The 20,871-nt window shown below is 44.3% G+C and overlaps 1 protein-coding gene across 2 annotated transcripts; it reads left to right on the plus strand.

Annotated features, from left to right (window-relative positions):
- The first annotated feature begins 59 nt into the window (after window positions 1-59).
- LOC110534708 (uncharacterized) lies at window positions 60-19,879 on the plus strand. Of its 2 annotated transcripts, none has more exons than XM_090187495.1 (6): window positions 60-164; window positions 5,422-5,552; window positions 6,472-6,639; window positions 11,978-12,139; window positions 13,509-13,620; window positions 18,457-19,879. In XM_090187495.1, the coding sequence occupies exons 4-6, from the start codon at window positions 12,053-12,055 to the stop codon at window positions 19,407-19,409; spliced, it is 1,152 nt and encodes a 383-aa protein (XP_090043621.1). In that variant the 5' UTR covers window positions 60-164; window positions 5,422-5,552; window positions 6,472-6,639; window positions 11,978-12,052; the 3' UTR covers window positions 19,410-19,879. The 2 variants fall into 2 exon arrangements, with proteins under 2 accessions (XP_090043621.1, XP_036790413.2); XM_036934518.2 differs by lacking the exon at window positions 60-164 and adding an exon at window positions 1,754-3,965.
- The last annotated feature ends 992 nt before the right edge of the window (window positions 19,880-20,871 follow it).

Consider the following 20,871-nt stretch of genomic DNA (forward strand, 5'->3'; position numbering starts at 1 on the left):
TTTTTATTATCTGTGTGTGTCTATGTGTATGTACCTGAAGGAGTGTATGTCTGTATCACTTGTCTCTTCCAGGGGGAGGGTCCAGAGGTGGTGCTGGTGAAGGAGGAGGATCTGGGGAACACAACCTCTTGAACCCACAGAGGAACCAGCTGAGCAGCACTGAGGTGAGCCCACTGTCTGAATGATATTAGGTCAGGTCCCGTATCCACAAAGCCTCTCAAGAGGAGTGCTGATCTAGGATCAGTTTAGCCTTTTAGCGCATAATGAATAATGGCTAGTGTCAACTCCCCCACATTCAACTCCCCCACAAGTCAGTAGTTCCACCTACATACACAAACAAACAGCATTAGGATATCCTAATGCATCTAGGAAATATAGACCTGTAAACACAGAGATACAATAGGTTGGAAATATAAACTATGACTAGATATGAATGTAAGCTTTACTTTTTGATAGCTGATTAATGACTTGGAAAGTTGTCTATATGTGCTCTCATTCAGTGCTGTATGGTCCTGCCTGACAAAAATACATAGTTACATGTTTATTTTTTATGTTGTGGCTATTGTAATCTGCTCTAAACAAGTGGACTCGGACATCGAAATTAGATTTTTTTGGTTCTGAGGTTGCTTGAAAGATTTTGTATCTGTTGCTCCTAGTTTTGTAATTAGTCAGGCCACCAATTATTTTCTTTAGGGCCTCCATGTATTTTGCCTCAAATCCAATGGGTACAAAATCCAATATGGCTGCCATAATACCATTTGAATATAAATTGCCCTTTTATTATTTTGTATTGTATTATTCTGTCTTTAAAATGGTTTCATAAGGCTCTTGGTATATAGATGAGTGGCACTGCCATGGCTGTTTGAAAAGTTGAAGCCAAATAGCTTTTCATTGTGTGTATATGTTTAAATCTCACTCACACACATACACATCAGCAATGGGCAATTCCGCAAAATAAAGTGCATTTGGAAAGTATTCAGACCCCTTGACTTTATCCACATTTTGTTAAGTTACAGCCTTATTCTAAAATGAATGAAATGTATTTAAAAAAACAATCTACACCCAATACCCCATAATGTCAAAGGAAAAACAGTTTTAGAAATGTTAGCAAATGTATTTGAAATATCACATTTACTTAAGTATTCAGACCCTTTCGTCAGTACTTTGTTGAAGCACCTTTTGCCGCGATTACAGCCTCGAGTCTTCTTGGGTATGACACTACAAGCTTGGTACACCTGTATTTGGGGAGTTTCTCCCATTCTCCTCTGCAGATCCTCTCAAGCGCTGTCAGGTTGGATGGGGAGCGTCGCTGCACAGCTATTTTCAGGTCTCCCCAGAGATGTTCGATCGGGTTCAAGTCCGGGCTCTGGCTGGGCCCATCAAGGACATTCAGAGACTTGTCCCGAAGCCACTCCTGCGTTGTCTTGGCTGTGTGCTTCGGGTCATTGTCCTGTTGGAAGGTGAACCTTTGTCTTCGGACAATTCCTTTGACCTCATGGCTTGGTTTTTTTCTCTGACATGCACTGCCAACTGTGGGACCTTATATAGACAGGTGTGTGCCTTTCCAAATCATGTCCAATCAATTGAATTTACCACAGGTGGACTCCAAGTTGTAGAAAAATCTCAAGGATGATCAATGGAAACAGGATGCACCTGAGCTCAATTCTGAGTCTCATAGAAAAGGGTTTGAATTAGGGTCGATTTCAAGTTTTCATAACAATCGGAAATCGGTATTTTTGGGTGCCGATTTTTTTATTTTTTACACCTTTATTTAATCTTTATTTAACAAGGCAAGTCAGTTAAGAACACATTCTTATTTTCAATGACGGCCTAGGAACGGTGGGTTAACTGCCTAGTTCAGGGGAAGAAAGACCGATTTGAACCTTGTCAGCTCGGGGAATCAATCTTGCAACCTTACAGTTAACTAGTCCAACGCAATAACGACCTGCCTCTCTCTCGTTGCACTCCACAAGGAGACTGACTGCCTGTTACGCAAATGAGGTAAGCCAAGGTAAGTTGCTAGCTAGCATTAAACTTATCTTATAAAAAACAATCAATCATAATCACTAGTTAACTACACATGGTTGATGATATTACTAGATATTATCTAGCGTGTCCTGTGTTGCATATAATCTGACTGAGCATACAAGTATCTGACTAAGCGGTGGTAGGCAGAAGCAGGCGCGTAAACATTAATTCAAACAGCACTTTCCTGCGTTTTGCCAGCAGCTCTTCGTTGTGCATCAAGCATTGCACTGTTTATGACTTCAAACCTATCAACTCCTGAGATGAGGCTGGTTGGCTAGTTAGCGCGCTAATAGTGTTTCAAACTTCACTCGCTCTGAGCCTTGGGGTGGTTGTTTCCCTTGCTCTGCATGGGTAACGCTGCTTCGGTGTGGTGGCTGTTGCTGGTTCGAGCCCAGGGAGGAGCGGGACGGAAGCTATACTGTTACACTGGCAATACTAAAGTGCCTATAAGAACATGCAATAGTCAAAGGTTAATGAAATAAAAATGGTATAGAGGGAAATAGTCCTATAATAACTACAACCTAAAACTTCTTACCTGGGAATATTGAAGACTCATGTTAAAAGGAACCACCAGCTTTCTTATGTTCTCATGTTCTGAGCAAGGAACTGAAACGTTAGCTCTCTTACATAGCACATATTGCACTTTTACATTCTTCTCCAACACTTTGTTTTTGCATTATTTAAACCAAATTGAACATGTTTCATTATCTACTTGAGGCTAAATTGATTTTATTGATGTATTTTTATTGATGTATTAGATTGTCATTATTACAAATACATTTTTTTTAAATCTGCCGATTAATCGGTATCGGCTTTTTTGGTCCTCCAATAATCGGTATCGGCGTTGAAAAATCATAATCGGTCGACCTCTAGTTTGAATACTTATGTAAATAAGGTATTTCTGTTTTTGTCTAAAAACCTGTTTTTGCTTTGTCATTATGGGGTATTGTGTGTAGATTGATGACGGAAAAAATAATTAAATCCATTTTAGAATAAGGGTGTAATGTAACAAAATATGGAAAAAGTCAAGTGGTCTGAATTAGAGGTCGACTGATTAATCGGAATGGCCGATTAATTAGGGCTGATTTCAAGTTTTCATAAAAGTAGTGGAATGGGGTAATGGGTTTTTAATGAGTGTAGGTGTCTACGGCTATATGTAACTTTCTTAGAGAACCAGGATTAATTAAGGTAGCCTAGTGGTTAGAGCGTTGGGCGAATCACCGAACTGACAAGGTAAAAATCTGTTGTTCTGTCCCTGAACAAGGCAGTTAACCCACTGTTCCTAGGCCGTCATTGTAAATAAGAATTTGTTCTTAATTAACTGACTTGCCTAGTTAAATAAAGGTTCAATTAAAAGATAGCATTTTATGTTGGTAGGCCTGACCTCACACTCCAGTACTGTAGGTGGCGGTGTAGGCACCTAAAATTTGGATGCCATCCGCCAACCAAATTCCAAAGGCTAAACGGAAGTAAATATGGCCAAGAACAATTTTCACTTTTGCGTTTGTCATTTAGACATTTTAATAACCATAGAATTCCAAATATGACGAATTTAACTGCACAGCACTAAATACTTACCCCAGATAATATTTAATTCGCGTTGGAGACAGGATTTGGATAGATGTTAACGTTATCTAGTAAGTAACGCTAGCTGTTAACAATGGCAACGGGTTTTCACACTCAAATAGCCTCCATTATGGAGGTTCTAGCGAATGCAGCCGTGGCAGAGATCTGTAAGCTCGTAGACGACGACTATGCAGTGTTTCGTTTGGAAATAACTCAAAGCCAGAAAGAAAACAGGGCATTGCAGAGGAAACTTCAGCTAATCGAACTGAAGGTGGCACGGGAGCGCGCAGAGAAGACAATGCGTGAGCGCGTCCTCGCCAGTCGTCCCAGTAGTGTCAAGATCCTCGACCGATACAGAGGAATGACAAGAGGTACATTTTGCATGGGTGGGGGTCTTCTGTCAACCGTTTCCAATTTACTTTAGATGTGTTAACCAGAATTTGGTCTTGGTCAGTTTTGAGAAAGTATGCAATAGTTATCCTGATTACTTAGCTAGCTACAGTATCTTACACAAAGACACTCATATTTACTGCATTTCCTATTATTTGCTCATTGAAAACAATATGATGCATGGAACATAATCACTTGATCTATAAAAAGTATCTTCAGTGGTGCTTGGAGAAGTGGGTATACTTACATTTTGCTCAAACAGTTCCAAACGGTCTGCCTGGCGAAGGAAAGGCGCCCAGTGTGAAAATGTATGAGAAACCGTGACATACACTCTGAAAGACCTAAAATCATGAATCCCATATTGGTCTTTCAATATCAGACCAACCCTAGCTCTACTGTGCAAGTAGGCTAATAGTAGGCCTACTATTGAAATAAATTAGGAAGTCAACGGAGTCAGAAATTCCCAGGTTTCAGATTCCCCCCCCCCCCCCCCACCCCATTTTATTTTTCTTCCGGTTTTTGATTCAAATAATTATGTTCTGACAGATTTATAAAGACTTCCTTATATCCTGTTATATTGGTTTGCCTGTCTTTCATTGTCTAGCAGCCAAAGGCATTATCCTTGTCATATTAGCAATCCATGATAGTTGTTGCATCTTTAGATCTCCCCTCTTTCAACATTTCTAACAGATATTTCTACCTCTGTCCATGAAACCACTCACGTATGTGGTGCACATTTTTAGAACAGTGTTTTCCTGCAATTACATTTTCGATCGTTCACGCATATGTCCTACCACCGTGTGTACATTGCTGCGTCTAAAATGTTAAGAAATAATAGTTTATCAACATCTTAAGATAAAGGTTCAATAAAACATCTGTTCCATCAGCCTTATTCATAGATACGGCGTATACCTCCACCACACTACTTTGATACGTATCAGTGTGGATTTAGAAATGAGTATATGCAATGCCCAATGTAAAAATAAGTGGGTATAAGCATATACCTGCCCCCCGCCCCCCCTTACATCATTACTAATTCTAGTGTCAAAACTGTCAATGGTGATATATATGATTATTCTACAAATCTGTGAGTTGCTTAATTTAGGTTCATCCTAAATTAAGATAATTCAATATCTAATTAATAATTTAGTCTATTGACACACTGTGCAAGAATGGTCCACCACCCAAAGGACATCTAGCCAACTTGACACAATTGTGGGAAGGATTGGAGTCAACATGGACCAGCATCCCTGTGGTACGCTTTCGACACCTTGTAGAGTCCATGCCCCGACGAATTGAGGCTGTTCTGAGGGCAAAAGGGCGTGCAACTCAGTATTAGGAAGGTGTTCCTAATGTTTTGTACATTCAGTGTATAATATAGCATTGAGCATTTACAGTAGCTAACCTAACCATCTCTTTTCCACCAATCACTCTCAGGTGAAGGACATCTCACTGGAGGCCACAGGGGCTTTGTGAAGCCAGCGGGACACAATACATGGAGAGAAGACCAACCAATCACTGTTGATGAGGGGAGCGGAACCTCAACCCAGCACGTTATCGTGATAGAGGTTAGTGTAATAGTATTACATCCAGGGCCTAAAACGTACAAAACAATTATACTTGGCACTGTGGCAGGTAGATACATTTCTTACAAATTTTTTTTATCTACCAGCCAAAATATTTTTTGCACCATTTTATAAAAATAAAAAATACAGATGAGCATGCTTAGTAGAGGCAAAAATGTTTAGCTGCCCCTTTAAGGTTACCTTGGTAACAGAGACACTCTCACTAGTAGAGATGATCATGTCTCTTTTTGCTAGATGGTAGCAAACTCAAACATTGAAAGCAACCTAGCTTGTGAACAAAATGATGTAAATAGACAAGAAACACAAGGACAAAGTCTAATTTTAGTAGACTTTTGAGTTAATTAGTCTTAACATTTAAGGATGAGCACATTTCTTCTAAAAATGAATCTTTCAGCACTTCGCCCACAGCCCCCCCCCCAGACAGGCAGTGTTGCTTTGCAAGGTGGGATAGCTATAACATTTGGATTCAGATTTTTGTGCATTACCAGATATGAAACAAAACTGCAGAAATATTTTCTAAACAGCTACTGCAGCATTTATTTAGCTATAAATCACAACTTGCATTTGTGCCCATACTTTACTTGACTATTTTTATGAAACGCTTGCACTGTAGAGCCCTGAGTGTGACCACCTGCCAACGCGGCCGGGGAATTAGACATTCTTACCTGCCAATGTCAAAATCTACACACAATTGGTGGGTGTTCATTTTAGACCCTGATTACATCAAAATTACAGTACGTCAAATGTGGCCAGTTTATTTCAGAAAGGCTCCCCTCAGCTATTTACTTGCTTACATGTACATCCTTATTTATCTGCCATAGGGGAGCTTGTGAGACTTCCCTACGACATTGTTATCCAATTCTACTCATGTACCGGTAATGACCTCCTTTTTCCTTGTCAGTCTGAAGATGCAAGTCCTGGGGTCAAGCTGGAGAGGTCTGATGGAGAGGAGGACCCACTGCACAGCAGAGACACCCAGACTGGAGTGGTTGGAGGAGCCCCCCCTGTAGCCACGGAGGACCCCATCACTGCCCCAGAGCTGCCCGGGCCCCGACGTAGCATCACGGAGGTCAGTGGAACGCTGAACGCCGTCCTCAAGTCAGAGACCGATACAGAGACTTTAATGGGGCGACTGGGCTGTCCACCTGCTCCCCGCTCAGAGTATTTACTTTATGGTAACCCCAGCTCGAGGATGGATCTGTCCCATCAGGACTCAGGTGACACTTTTCAGACTGGCAATGATCCGTCCTGTTCATACGCTACAGAGATGATACCTGGTGACATGCCTGTGGGCTTAGATACACAGACTAATCCAATGAGAGGAGACTGGAACCAGTACAGTAGCAGTGTATACTCTGAAGGGTGCCTAGATAAGAAAGGAGAGGGTCTGGTCATAGATGAGATGACTGTGAAAGTGGAGGGTGACGCTCCTCTGACATGGAATGAAGACCAGACTCATTTAGGAGAAGGACAGTCGCAGGGCAACACTAGTGACTTCTTAGACTACAGGGAAAACTTAGAGACAAATCTTAATGTCGCGACCCACTCACCTTTACACCAACTCAGGGATCGCGACCCAGTGTCCACATCGATGGCACCATCTGATTCACACGGCAGCGTCCTTTTCGATCAGTTATTGAACTCAAAGGTCCAAAGGGCCAAGGCTCAGGGAGGGGGAGCAACAACAGACGGTAAAGAGAAACGGTTCCTCTGCATGTTCTGTAACAAAGGCTTTAGCTGCCCCCAGAAGGTAGAGATCCACCAGAGGGTCCACACAGGGGTGAAACCCTTCAATTGTACGCAGTGTCACATGCGCTTCGCCCAGGCCTGCAACCTGAAGAGGCACCAGAGGGTCCACACAGGGGAGAAACCCTACAGCTGCCCCCAGTGTGAGAAGAGGTTCTCCCACCAGCACCATCTGAAGATGCATCTGAATGTTCACACGGGAGAGAGGCCATTTGCCTGTACGCACTGCGGGAAGAGGTTCTCAGAGAGGAGCTACCTCAGGATACACCAGCAGAAAAACCATTCCACTCTATAATCTATAACATAGAAAGTAACTATTCCACTCAATAGCTTCTGACATTTAGATCAAACCCTACATTAAATACAAAGATTCATTTTCAGTGTTGTCAGCAGAAAAGATCCACAGATGCCTTCGGAATAACAAGAGTAACAGATTTCAGTGTTGAATATTCCTGGGTAGATATTGCATCCAGATATTGTGTGATATATAAGCCTAAAAGGTCTGTTACATATTGTGTTTGTATTGTGTAGGTTATATGATGTTCACCAATGTCTATTTCTTTGCTTCCATTCAACTACTTACACTGAACAAAAATATGAAGGCAACCATTTCAAAGACTTTAATGAGTTACAGGTCATATACCAAAATATGTCAACTTAAATAAATAAATGTGGCCCTGTGGATTTCACATGACTGGGCAGGGGTGCAGCCATGGATGGGCCTGAGAGGGCATAGGCCCACCCACTGGGGAGCCAGGCCGAGGTAATCAGAATTAGTTTTTCCCCCACAAAAGGGCTTTATTACAAACAGAAACACTCATCAGTTTCATCAGCTTTCCAGTTGGCTGTTCTCAGACTATCCTGCATGTGAAGAAGCCAGATGCGGAGGTCCTGGGCTGGCAATGTTTAAATGTGGTTTGTGGTTGTGAGGCCAGTTGGACGTACTGCTAAATTCTCTAAAACAACGTTGGAGGTGGCTTATGGTAGAGAAATTAACATTAAATTATCTGGCAACAACTCTGGTGGACATTTCTGCAGTCAGCATGCCAATCGCACTCTCCCTGAAAAATTTAGACATCTGTGGCGGTGTGACAAAACTGTACATTTTAGTGGCCTTTTATTGTACCCAGCACAAGGTGCACCTTTGTAATGAGCCTTCTGTTTAATCAGATTCTTAATATGCCACACCTGTCCGGTGGATGGATTATCTTGGCAAAGGAGAAATGCTCACTAACAGGGATGTAAACAAATTTGCACAACATTTGACAAATAAGCTTTTTGTGCGTATGGACAATTTCTGGGATATTTTATTTCAGCTCATGAAACATGGGACCAACACATTGCAATTTTCATATGGTGTATTTAAAATGTTTTTTTAATAAACACAAAATGGGACTTGAATGAGGCTCTCTTTAGCAGTGGTGGAAAAAGTACCCAAGGTCATACTGTAGTAAAAGTAAAGATACCTTAACAGAAAATTAATCAAGTGAAAGTCACCCACTAAAATACTACTTGAGTAAAAGTCTAAAAGTATTTGGTTTTAAATATACTTTAAGTATACTTTAAGTATCTTACAATCAAAGCATGGGTTTAGTGAGTCCACCAGGGATGTTTTCTTGTTAAGTGTGTGAATTAGGCAATTTTCTTGTCCTGCTAAGCATTCAAAATGTAACAAGTACTTTTGGGTGTCAAGAGAAAATGTATGGAGTAAAAAGTACATTTATTTTTATTAGGAATGTAGTGGAGTAAAAGTAAAAGTTGTCAAAAATATAAATATTAAAGTACAGATACCCCAAAAAAACACTGAAGTAAAAATACTTGAAAGTACTGCTTAAGTACTTTACACCACTTCTCTTTAATATACATCACATCTGACCTCACCCTATTCTGCATACACCCAACAGCGCTTTATAACCATTACATTTAAGGCCTACTAAATATACCTACCAATCAAATGTTATTTGTCACATAAAATGTGCTTTGTAAATAACAGGTGTAGACTAACAGTGAAATGTTTACTTACGGGCCCTTCCCATGCAGAGAGAAAAATGTACAAATAAAGAGAACATAAGGAATAAAATCACGATGAGTAGCGATAACTTTGCTATATACATGGGGTGCAAGTACCGAGTCAATGTACAGGGGGATGAGGTAATATCAGTCTCATTGCTGCCAAGCAGTTGCCTAACCAAGCGGTGATGCAGCCAGTCAAGATGCGCTCAATGGTGCAGCTGTATAACTTTTTGAGGATCTGAGGGCCCATTCCAAATCTTTTCAGCCTCCTGAGGGGGAAATGGTGTTGTGCCCTCTTCATGCCTGTTTTGGTGTGTGTGGACCATGTTAATTCATTAGTGATGTGGACACTAAGGAACTTGAAGCTCTCGACCCCCCTACAGCCCTGTTGATGTGGATGGGGGCGTGCTGGCCCTCATTTTCCTGTAGTCCACGATCAGCTACTTTGTCTTGCTGACGTTGAGGGAAAAGTTGTTGTCCTGGCACCACACTACCAGGTCACTGACCTCCTGCCTATAGGCTGTCTCATCGTCGTCTGTAATCAGGCCTACCACCGTTGTGTCATCAGCAAACTTAATGGTGTTGGAGTAGTTTGCGCCCACGCAGTCGTGGGTGAACAGGGAGTATAGGAGGGGACTAAGCACGCACCCCTGAGGGGCGCCCGTGTTGAGGATCAGTGTGGTGGATCTGCCTACCCTCACCACCTGGGGATTGCCCGTCAGGAAATCCAGGAGAGGGGAGGTGTTCACAATATACAGGGCATTCGGAAAGTATTCAGACCCCTTGACTTTTTTCCACATTTTGTTATTTACAGCTTTATTCTGAAATGGATTAAATCAAAATCCTTATCAATCAACACACAATAGCCCGTGATGACAAAGCGAATGCAGGTTCAGAAATTTTTGCCATCGTATTAAAAATAGAAAAACATTAATGCCTTATTTCTGTAGGTATTCAGACCCTTTGCTATGAGACTTGAAATTTGAGCTCATTTGCATCCTTTTCAATGTGATCATCCTTGATGTTTCTACAACTTGATTGGAGTCCACCTGTGGTAAATTACATTTATTGGGCATGATTTGGAAAGACACTCCGCTGTCTATATAAGGTCCCACAGTTGACAGTGCATGTCAGAGCAAAAATCAAGCTATGAGGTCAAACCATAGCGTTTGTAGCGTCATACCCAAGAACACTTGAGGCTGTAATCGCTGCCAAAGGGGCTTCAAGCCAAGACAACGCAGGAGCTCCGAGACAGGACTGTGGCGAGGCAAAAAATGTCTGCAGCATTGAAGGTCCCCAAGAACACAGTGGCCTCCATAATTCTTAAATGGAAGAAGTTGGGAACTACCAAGACTCTTCCTAGAGCTGGCCGCCCGACCAAACTGAGCAATAAGGGGAGAAGGGTCTTGGTCAGGGAGGTGAACAAGAAAGAACCTGATGGTCACTCTGACTGAGTTCTAGAGTTCCTTTGTGGAGATGGGAGAACCTTCCAGAAGGACAACCATCTCTGCAGCCCTCCACCATTCAGGCCTTTAAGGTAGTGGTCAGATGGAAGCCACTCCTCAGTAAAAGGCACATGACAGCCCGCTTGGAGTTTGCCAAAAGGCACCTAAAGGACTCTCAGACCATGAGAAACCAGATTCTCTGGTCAGATTAAACCAAGATTTAATATCCTTGGCCTGAATGCCAAGCGTCACGTCTGAAGGAAACCTGTCACCATCCCTACGGTGAAGCATGGTAGTGGCAGCATCATGCTGTGGGGATGGTTTTCAGCGGCAGGAACTGAGAGACTGTACAGAAAAGTACAGAAAGCTCCTTGATGAAAACCTGCTCCAGAGTGCTTAGGACCTCAGACTGGGGCGAAGGTTCACCTTCCAACAGGACAACAACCCTATGCACACAGCCAAGACAACGCAGGATGCACTTCAGCACAAGTCTCTGAATGTCCTTGATTGGCCCAGCCAGGGCCCTGACTTGAACCTGATCGAACATCTCTGGAGAGACCTGAAAATAGCTGTGCAGCGACGCTCCCCAGCCAACCTGACAGAGCTTGAGAGGATCTGCTGAAAAGAATGGAAGAAACTCCCCAAATACAGGCGTGCCAAGTTTGTAGCGTCATACCCAAGAACACTTGAGGCTGTAATCGCTGCCAAAGGGGCTTCAACAAAGTACTGAGTAAAGGGTCTGAATACTTATGTAAATGTAATTTGTTAAAAATATATATATATATATACATTTGTCTGAAACACCTACTGTACACTTCAAAATGTTTAGTCAGGTTTGTCTGATGAATTTTGACTTATCATAGCTGACTTATTTTTACCCACAACATCATCTTTATATCCACCATGATGGGTTTAACAACAGTGAAGTCATTCTGTAACTACAGTATAGGACTCAAACATAGTGGGGATGGGTAAACACTCCATGTTGAATGTGTTTATTATCTGTGTGTGCGTTCTATCACGTGCAAGTAAATTGACGATTTTAATTGTCTGATGCACATTTTGTGACGGAGCAACTGTTTTGAATTTAAACCCTTTCTAATGTTCACAAGTATGGCCCATCCATCATTAAAGTGTGTTATCTGTGTATACGTACCTGAGGGAGTGTATGTCTGTGTGATCTGTATCACCTGTCTCTTCCAGGAGGAGGAGGGTCCAGAGGTGCTGCTGGTGAAGGAGGAGGGGTGTGAGGAGGGTCTGGCGAACCCTGAGGGGACCATGGTCATGGAGGAAAACCAGACTACACCTCCTGAACCCACAGAGGAACCAGCTAAGCAGCACAGGACCACACACAGTCTCACTGAGGTGAGCCCAATGTAAACTACTGTCTGAATGGTATTAGATCAAATTGTATTTGTCACATGCGCCAAATACAACACCTTACAGTGAAATTTTTACTTACAAGCCCTTAACCAACAATGCAGTTTTAATAAAAAGTAAGTATTTACTAAATAAACTGAAGTAAACAAGAAATAAATATGAAAAAAACAAGAAAATTGAAAAATATCAAATAATTAAAGAGCAACAATAACAAGGCTATATACAGGGGGTAACGGTACAGAGTCGATGCACAGGGCCACAGGTTAGTCAAGGTAATTGAGGTAATATGTACATGTAGGTAGAGGTAAAGTGACTGCATAGATAATTAACAGAGAGTAGCAGCAGTGTAAAAGTGGGGGGGTTCAATGCAAATAGTCCGGATAGCCATTTGATTAGATGGCTTAGGTTAGGGCTGGGCGATATGGCCAAAATCTCATATCCTGATATACGTAATTTCATATCCCGATAACGATACATATCACGATATACTCATTTTCTGTCAATTCAATGAATAAATAGTTTATATAAAATGACCACATTTAAAGGCCTATTTCTTATTACATTTTGAATTATACTCAACAAATAAAATGTATTTGCAGTTGGTACCTTGGGTCGAGTGTTAGCACCAACTCACAAAACCCCCGTTTCTCACCATGTAAATTGGGGCTCTTTGCAGATGTAAGTTGTATCGGCAGCTGCTTTCTCCTTCCATCTTCGTGGTTCTTTGCCACATGGTGTGCCGTGGGCAAAAGCCTCTTGCAACGTCTGAGTCGGGGGTTTGTTTTGAGCACTCAACTATTTTTTGGGGTCTCATCCGTAGACTTTCTCCGTACTGTTTCACAGGATTCTTGTGTAGGTGGTAAAAGAGGTTAATGGTGTTTGAGCATGTTGTCGGGACCGGCCTGCGGCATATTTTGCGGAGGACGGTTTTCTGGTCCGTGTCAGATTTTTCATACCCAAACCACGTCCCATGCGACCGAAGTTGCCCCTCATTTAGGTACGAGCTCCGTGTTTTGTGTCGCGTTCACTCTCTTCCATGTTCGTTTGTGTTGCAAAGCGTCGTCCAATTGCCGTAAAGAGTGTGATTTGCGACACAACTAAATAAACGATAGAGCATAATATTAATTGATAGACGCCCCAGGTCTTGATTACATTTTGTCTTAAGTGTGGGACTTTGCCTTTGAATTTTCAATCCATTTTAATGAGTGTCATGTAATTAAATCAACTAATACATTTGCATCATGTCAAATCAACTATTTTGCACAGTACTCATAGCAATCCTTCATTGCCCAATCAGAAGATGCTCATAGCAGATTTATTGATCCAACATCCTCTCACTCTGTATCTCTTACAGTCAGTAGACATGGAGGATGGGAAGCCTGATCTGCTGCTGGTCAAAGAGGAGACAATAGAAGACGGACCAGATAGCATTGATCTGCTGAGTGGACTAAAGATGGGGGAGCAAGGTAAGAGAGACATACATATAGCCTACATACTGTAATAGAATAGTGATGCACCTGGTTATTATTATTTCTTCATTTATACAATGAAATCAATACAACTTATGTTTATATACAAAAACACACATTATAATGTACGAACTTGACCAGGTAATTGACTCAGAACATTTAAATGAGTCCCCTTTAGTCAGTCAACTTCGGTACAACATACTATGGGGAGTCGCACTCTCGCGACTTCGGTTGAAAGATCTACAATCACGCCTGACAAGGCCAATGAAATACGTGCCTCGCTGGAAGCCCCGCCTTCCACAGGTGATAAGCATGAGGCACAGATTCCTTCCTTCAATTATTCTGCTCTTCACCTCAGTGTAAACAGGAAGGATTCACACTACTACAACAAACAATTGGAAAACGAGACTTACGTTGCGCCAACGAAACTGTCCCACAGTGGTAGAGCATGCTCATCCTCTGGACGTTGTGTGCTTTAGTTTGTATTTGTTATCATACGTTTCCTAATCACAAACAATTAGTTATGCTTCAATTTGCTAGAAGAAAATGAGTAAAACGGTTAAGAAAGAGACCGAGACGACGATGTGTACATTTCCCCCAGTCATGCGGTTATACTATTTCTCTGAAAGATACTCACGATTTATGTGTATTTTGTCTCGGCTTGGAGCATGCTCAGGTGTTCCTCGCTCGAACCAGTCCGTGTGCGCATTGCCACATACTGCGTGCAAACTCCCTGGAAAGACATGTCGAATTCTTGAAAAAGCTTGGAGTTACCGATGGCGACTTTCCTTTCCCGGATGCTGGTACCTCGCCTGGGACTAAGGTGCAGGAAGCAGAGAGAGACTTGGGGCTTTGGTGGAACTAGCCTCCCAGCTAGGAGTTAGTGAGCTGGCTGGTTTGTCTCCCATGATGACATACAGGGCACAGGTTCGGATGACAATTTGGTGTTCTGGATGCTCCAGGAGTTTCTCGGAAGAGGACTTAGTTCCGGGACAGCAACCCCCTAACGCTACGTAAGGTAGTGTGGGAAACCCTGGTATCCAACACATTGTTCATAGAATTGTGCTGCAGGGTGGCTATACATTTGGAGTTGAAGTGGCCATGTTCACACCAGTGGCAGAAGTTATCAAGGTTCTGTGGGAAGTACCTGCCCCCTGTGGTTGCCACAGTCAAGCACCACCTACCCCTGTTTCTGTATTTCAAAGAATTTACGACAACCTGGTCCAACCCGCATTCAGCTAAGCTGATGCTGCATGGTATGCCCCCTTCATGGATCTGGAGGGGATGGATTGGGCGGGGCTGGGCTGGTGCACACGCCTCTAGTTTATAGCAAGCTACCTGGCTACCTAGCCTGTTGGATAACAAGGGTGTGGCTAATGCAGATCCTACACTTCCTAACAAGCACTGTCGTTTTTCAGCTGGATAAGATGTATCGTGCAGAGGGGGTGGCGGATTTCTGTCGTCTGTAGCTGTACTGCAGATCTACCAGACAGAGTTGCTCCCGGAGTTGGGCACTTATTTGGCTGCAGGAAAGCCCCATGCAGAGCTCCTGGATGAGATTTGTGTTACGGCTGACTTCATTCTGTGCACGTCCCGGTGCACCGTTCTGGCACTCGGGAAGAGCAGGGTGGTGGCACACTATCGTCTTTGACGTTTTCAGATAGAGAGGGACCGACAAATGTCCTCCGGGGATGTCCGGTTCTGCCCTGGAGGCCATGTACGTCTAGTTCAAGCAGTGCACTTTTCTCCCTTTGAAGTCCTTTGGGGATGCTGGGCCTGCTAAGTGGGCTGTCCCGGGGGCCCGGCCCAGCACAAGGTCGGACCGGCTTGATTGCCAGACGCAACGTCAGTTTTCCTGGCCAGGGGTGACATGGTCCTGCCACGGCGCGGGGAAGGATACTTCAGGCAAACGTTTCCACCTAAACACATTGCTTCAATCCCATTGTTTGTGAGTTTCAAGAGTGTTGTGAATTCCACATGCGAGTTCAATAAAATATATCCCTCCACAATCAGACAAGTTTGTTGAGAGTGGTGGAAACGTATTTTTCCCATGCCACTACTGGGGGCATCATGCCCCCTCAGATAGCACTTTACAGGAGACTCGCTGCCTGCTCTGACCAATGTCGCAGTGTCGCCCTGGGTCATGCAAACAGTGACTACAGACTACAATTCTTTGTACAAATCCTCCCCCCCACGTTTTGCGCCGTCATCACGTCAACTGTTCTCCTGGCCTCAGTGCCAGTATTAAGGGAGGAAATATCCTTCCTGCTCCAGAATAGGCAGAACGAGTGGTTTATCTGTTGGAAGCTCAGGACAGCTGGTACAGTCTATTTCCTGGTTACAAAAATGGATGGCAGTTTAAGCCCTGTTCTAGACATGCGTGCCCTGAACAAGCATTTCAGAGTTCACAAGTTCAAAATACTCACAGACTAGTGGCTGTTACGGTCCGTACACCATCGGCCTAAAGGATGCGTACTTTCATGTGCCCATGTACTCCAGTCACAGAGGTCAGGAGGTTCCATTTCGAGGCTATATTCTACAAGTTTTTGGTACTCCCGTTCGGCTCGTCCCTCTCGCCTCGTCTTTTCACAGGTGGTGGAGGCAGCTCTGGTACCCATCAGAGGCTGAGTGTGTTGGCCTATCTGGACGATTGGCTGATAGCAGTCAAAGGAACAAGCAGGGTAGTTAGACTCATCCTTAAATTGTGCTTTTTCTATCCCCAGAGAGGGTGTTTGGGTTCCAGCTCTGCCTGGCCCAATTTTGGTTTGTATGCACAGTACATTTTCGCAAGTTTCATCTGCCTACTGGGGATGATGGCTTCTATGATGGTCATTCCCTCAGGGTTATTATTGATGCAGCTGGTCCAGTGCTGATTCCCGAGTAACTTTAATACATCTCGCCAGTCAATTCCGGTGTTCCCGACATGCCTTCGGGCACTGGCCCAGTGGAGGGATCCCCAGCTACTGTCGCAAGGGGTTCTCATGGGCCAGGTGTTGTCCCACAAGGTGGTCACAAAAGACTCATCCCCCCCAGGGGTGGAGGCGTGCTGTGCGAAGGGTTATTCAATTCGTAAAGTATGGACGGTGTTATAGAGCCCGGCATATCTATTACCTGTAACTTCTGACAGTGTACTTGGCACTCAGGAGTGGAGACTAGGGCCATTGTAGATTTTTATGCATCGCCAGAAAACGCACCATGTCGTCTAGTTCTCATTGAGGGACCAGTGCCCAGTTGGAAACGATCGCTCTGGTGCACCAGTGGCCTCACCCTCCTTTACGCGTTTCCGCCAGTGGTTCTGATTCAGCACACGTTGGAGAGTGTGTGCCGGGAGGGCTTACCATTGATTATTGTGGCTCCCCGTTGGCCCAGGCAGCCTTGGTTTTGCGGACATCATTCGCCTTTTAGGTGGGGACCTGTGGCAATTCCCGTTGCGCAGGGAATTGTTGTCCCAGGCGCACAGGCAGGTTTGGCACGGGAGGCCGCATATTCGGTTCCAATGGGCCTGGACCAATCTGATGGCTAGAGGTTTACGGCCAAATGTTATTGCTACCATTCAGTTTGCAAGGGCGCCCTCCACGACAGGGCTGTATGCGTATAAGTGGTAAGCGTTTGAGCTATGGGGCCAAGATAAAGGACTTGTTCCTTATAAGTGCTCTTGGAGGGACATCCTTGTGTTTTTGAGCAGGGACGGGCATTCTCAATATTTAAAAGTGTACATGACCGCTATCTCGGCGTGTCATTTGGGAATTGACGGAGCCTCACCAGGGCCCCACCCCCTGATTGTGCGGTTCCTGAAAGGTGTACATCGTCTCAGACCGGTCTCTAAATCTATTGCGCCCACATGGGACTTGGCTCTGGTTTTAGAGGCACTATGTGCTGCCCTCTTTGAGCCTCTGGAGTCAGTGGATCTGAAGATCCTCTCCTAGAAAAGGTCTCTGCTCATGGCTTTGGCCTCAGTTAAACTTGCTGGACTTTCACGTGTTACTCTTCCTGGACTCCGTTCGCCCTGGGCGACTAAGGTGACAATGTGGCCTCCCTGAAAGTCATGTCCTTTAGCTTTAGAGCTATTTCCCTTTTCACCTCCTCGTTTTGCTTCTGAAGAGCAAAAGAGGTAACATGTCCGGTGTGCGCTTTACGCACCTACTTTGAACTGACCTGGGATATCCGGTTACGTGACCAGCTTATTGTATGTGTTGCTAATCCAGCTCATGGCAAGGAGGTCTCTAAGCAGAGTCTATCCCACTGGGTTGTGGAGGCTATCGCCCTGGCATATAGCGGCAAGGGTTACCTAGCTGTGGCAGCTCCCACTTCACAAGAGGTCTGGCAGCGTCTTGGGCATTGTTTAAAAGGCTGACTAGAGGAGATATTTGTGCTGAGGTGAGTTGGGCATCACCACAGACGTGATATTTTATTGCGTGGATATCACAGCTCCCAGTGTAGCCCACAGTGTGCTTACGGCTGTGACGGGAAGTAACCAGGCAGCGCGCTGTGTGCACAATACCCAGGTCTGGGTGGTCTGCCATGAGCTGTTTCATTTAGTATCCGTTGGGTTCTGCATGGGGCGTGATTCTATTTCCCCATAGTATGTTATACTGAAGTGGACTGACTGAAAGGGAACGTAATGTTATCGCTATAATACAGTTCCCCGATGGAGAGAAATTAGGTACAACACTTGTTTGGCCCCGCGCCACCCGTTCCTGGGCTCGATGAAAAGCAGTATTAAATGGAAGGAATCAATCCAGTTTCACTCCTACAGGGAACAGTAGTTATAGTCACAACATTATGTTTTCTCTGCCATGTTTGTAAAATCTGTTTTGTTACCTCTTCCTTCAGATGGTTGGCTGGAGGCTAACAGAGGAGACTGGACGGCCATTTTGGATTCCCAGACCGATGCAGTTAAGGGACCAGGGGAGAACGTCACTGAGCAGGCCAGGACCAGAGGCGACATAGTAGAGGTCTGTGGGTGGGACAGCGTCCTCAACTCTGGGCCTGTGATCAATACTGTTAACCACAACCAGAAACAGACAGACAAACACAAAACAACAACTGAACTTAGTCTCTATGACAACAGACTGGCTGAGACCACAGCGAGGCGTAGATTTGGTCTGCGGGTACGAGGAGGTGTCCGTATGCGGCTGGAGAGGACAGACACAGACTCTGCTAGCGATGCTCCGTCCTGCTCCTATAGCTGTGATTCAGAGAGACTGATGGCGCCTCAGGTTAACCCTCCAACAGGTGCTTCCTTCAGCCTGCCTTCTATAGGATCTATCAACTGGAACATGGACGCTGTGACAACACAGACACTCCCTGGCCTTCATCCTCCTCACACTCTCCTAATGTTAAACCAGACCTCAGACAATGCTTCAACACTAAATGGCTACACAAGCCCACTGACAAATGACAGTAGTAGAGACGGAATCAGTAAAGAGAAGCGCTTCCCGTGTTCATTCTGTGGGAAAGCTTTCAGTTTCCCCAAACAGGTGGAGATCCACCAGAGGATACACACGGGGGAGAAACCATTCGGCTGCCACCTGTGCCGGGCCCGTTTCTCCCGATCGACCCACCTGAAGAGGCACCAGAGGGTCCACACAGGGGAGAAACCCTACAGCTGTCCACAGTGTGAGAAGAGGTTCTCCCACCAGCACAATATGAAAGTGCACCTGAAGGTCCACACGGGAGAGGCCGTTCGCCTGTACGCACATCGGGAAGAGGTTCTCAGAGAGGAGATATGTCAGGATACACCAGCAGAAAATGCACACGACCCATGTATAGAGTATAGTGAGTGACATGTAATGTATAGTACAAGCATTTTGCTACACCCGCAATAACATCTGCTAAACGTGTGTGTGGCCAATATAATTTGATTTGATGATTTAGTACTAGATAGTTTGTAGTTCATTCTGTTAGTTTGGGATGTAGCAGGGAACTGGATGAGGTGAACTGGGGAAAGAAAGAGAATGATGAGACAGAGTAGATGATATGGTGATGGTTGGTGAGATGGTGTCTGTAAAAATGCTTCACTGATGTAAAGTGACAACCTTGTCCTGTTTGTGTGCTGTGTAAAGTTTGATCCTTTTCGAAAGTATTCTAAATGTAATTTGATCAAAGTGAGGGTACCAGATTTACAGAAAAGGTCAAGTGTTACCATAATGAGAAGTTATTCTACTTGTCATGTATCATTTTATGCAATAAAAGTACTGTAATTCACGTTATGAGTGTAGGACTATTTGATTGAAATTAAATAACACAAAATTGACTCTGTGCTGACTGACTTGGTTATTTTTGTATCATTGCAGGGACTGAGTTTCCCTTATCTCAGTCAAAACAAACATTATACTTAATTCTCATATGGAAATTTTTTATAATAAACTACATTGGCTCCATAGTGTTAGGTACTTGAATCACAGTGTTAGAGATGGGCTTGACTGTGGTTAACATTTTATAATATTATGTTTGTGTTACGGTAAAGTTTCTTATATAAATCTTCTGTTCAATTTGTGTTTACTGTCTGCAGTCCATGGGGGACCTGCTGATATCCAGTGTTGCTGGTGGGAGAGATTTGACCTCGGAAGCGGCTGGTCATAAACCATTGCCAAAGATCAGGAGCCGTCGCTGTTCCTTCTGAGTAGAAACCGGTACCGAACCACAAGGGCCAGAGACTCCACCACTACACAGAACACAAGCTGCGGACAGGTGGATTCAATAACTTCAGTCCTGGTGGTCATCAGAGAGACAGAGGCTCCAGTCAGGGATCCAGTCTGCAGCCCAGACCCTTCTCTTCACAGTCTCAGTGCAGGAATGGAGCAGGACCTGGGGCTGATAGAGATAGACCCTCCTGTTCCTATGATACAAACACCACAGTATCCATGATGAACAGAGCAGGTCACCCTGGGCTTCTGCCTTCACAGAGAGTGGTGGGAGACCCCTGGTGGTAGTCTATCAGCAAGTCTGTCTTCTCCTTCAGGGTCTTGTCTAATGCCTGGTGACTGGGTTCATAGAAAGCCTGGGTCTAGCCTTCCTCAGCTACCTCAGTGTTACTTCACCAATACAGACAGGGTCAGGATGAGCGTTCAACATGAAAGTTACCTAGCCTACATCACAGCACACAATCCCAACAACACCCAAAACAATGTCTAGAGGGAGCTCAAAGACTAAGCTACCTGAGGGTGGTGGCTCCTGCTTCTCCGTCCTCTAGTGTCATTGGGTCACAACGTGGGAGGTTGAGCATTAGGATGGACGCCGACAAGT

This window comes from Oncorhynchus mykiss, chromosome 10, assembly GCF_057628025.1.
Source record: "Oncorhynchus mykiss isolate SJ-2025 chromosome 10, ASM5762802v1, whole genome shotgun sequence".
NCBI classification, from domain to species: Eukaryota; Metazoa; Chordata; class Actinopteri; order Salmoniformes; family Salmonidae; genus Oncorhynchus; species Oncorhynchus mykiss.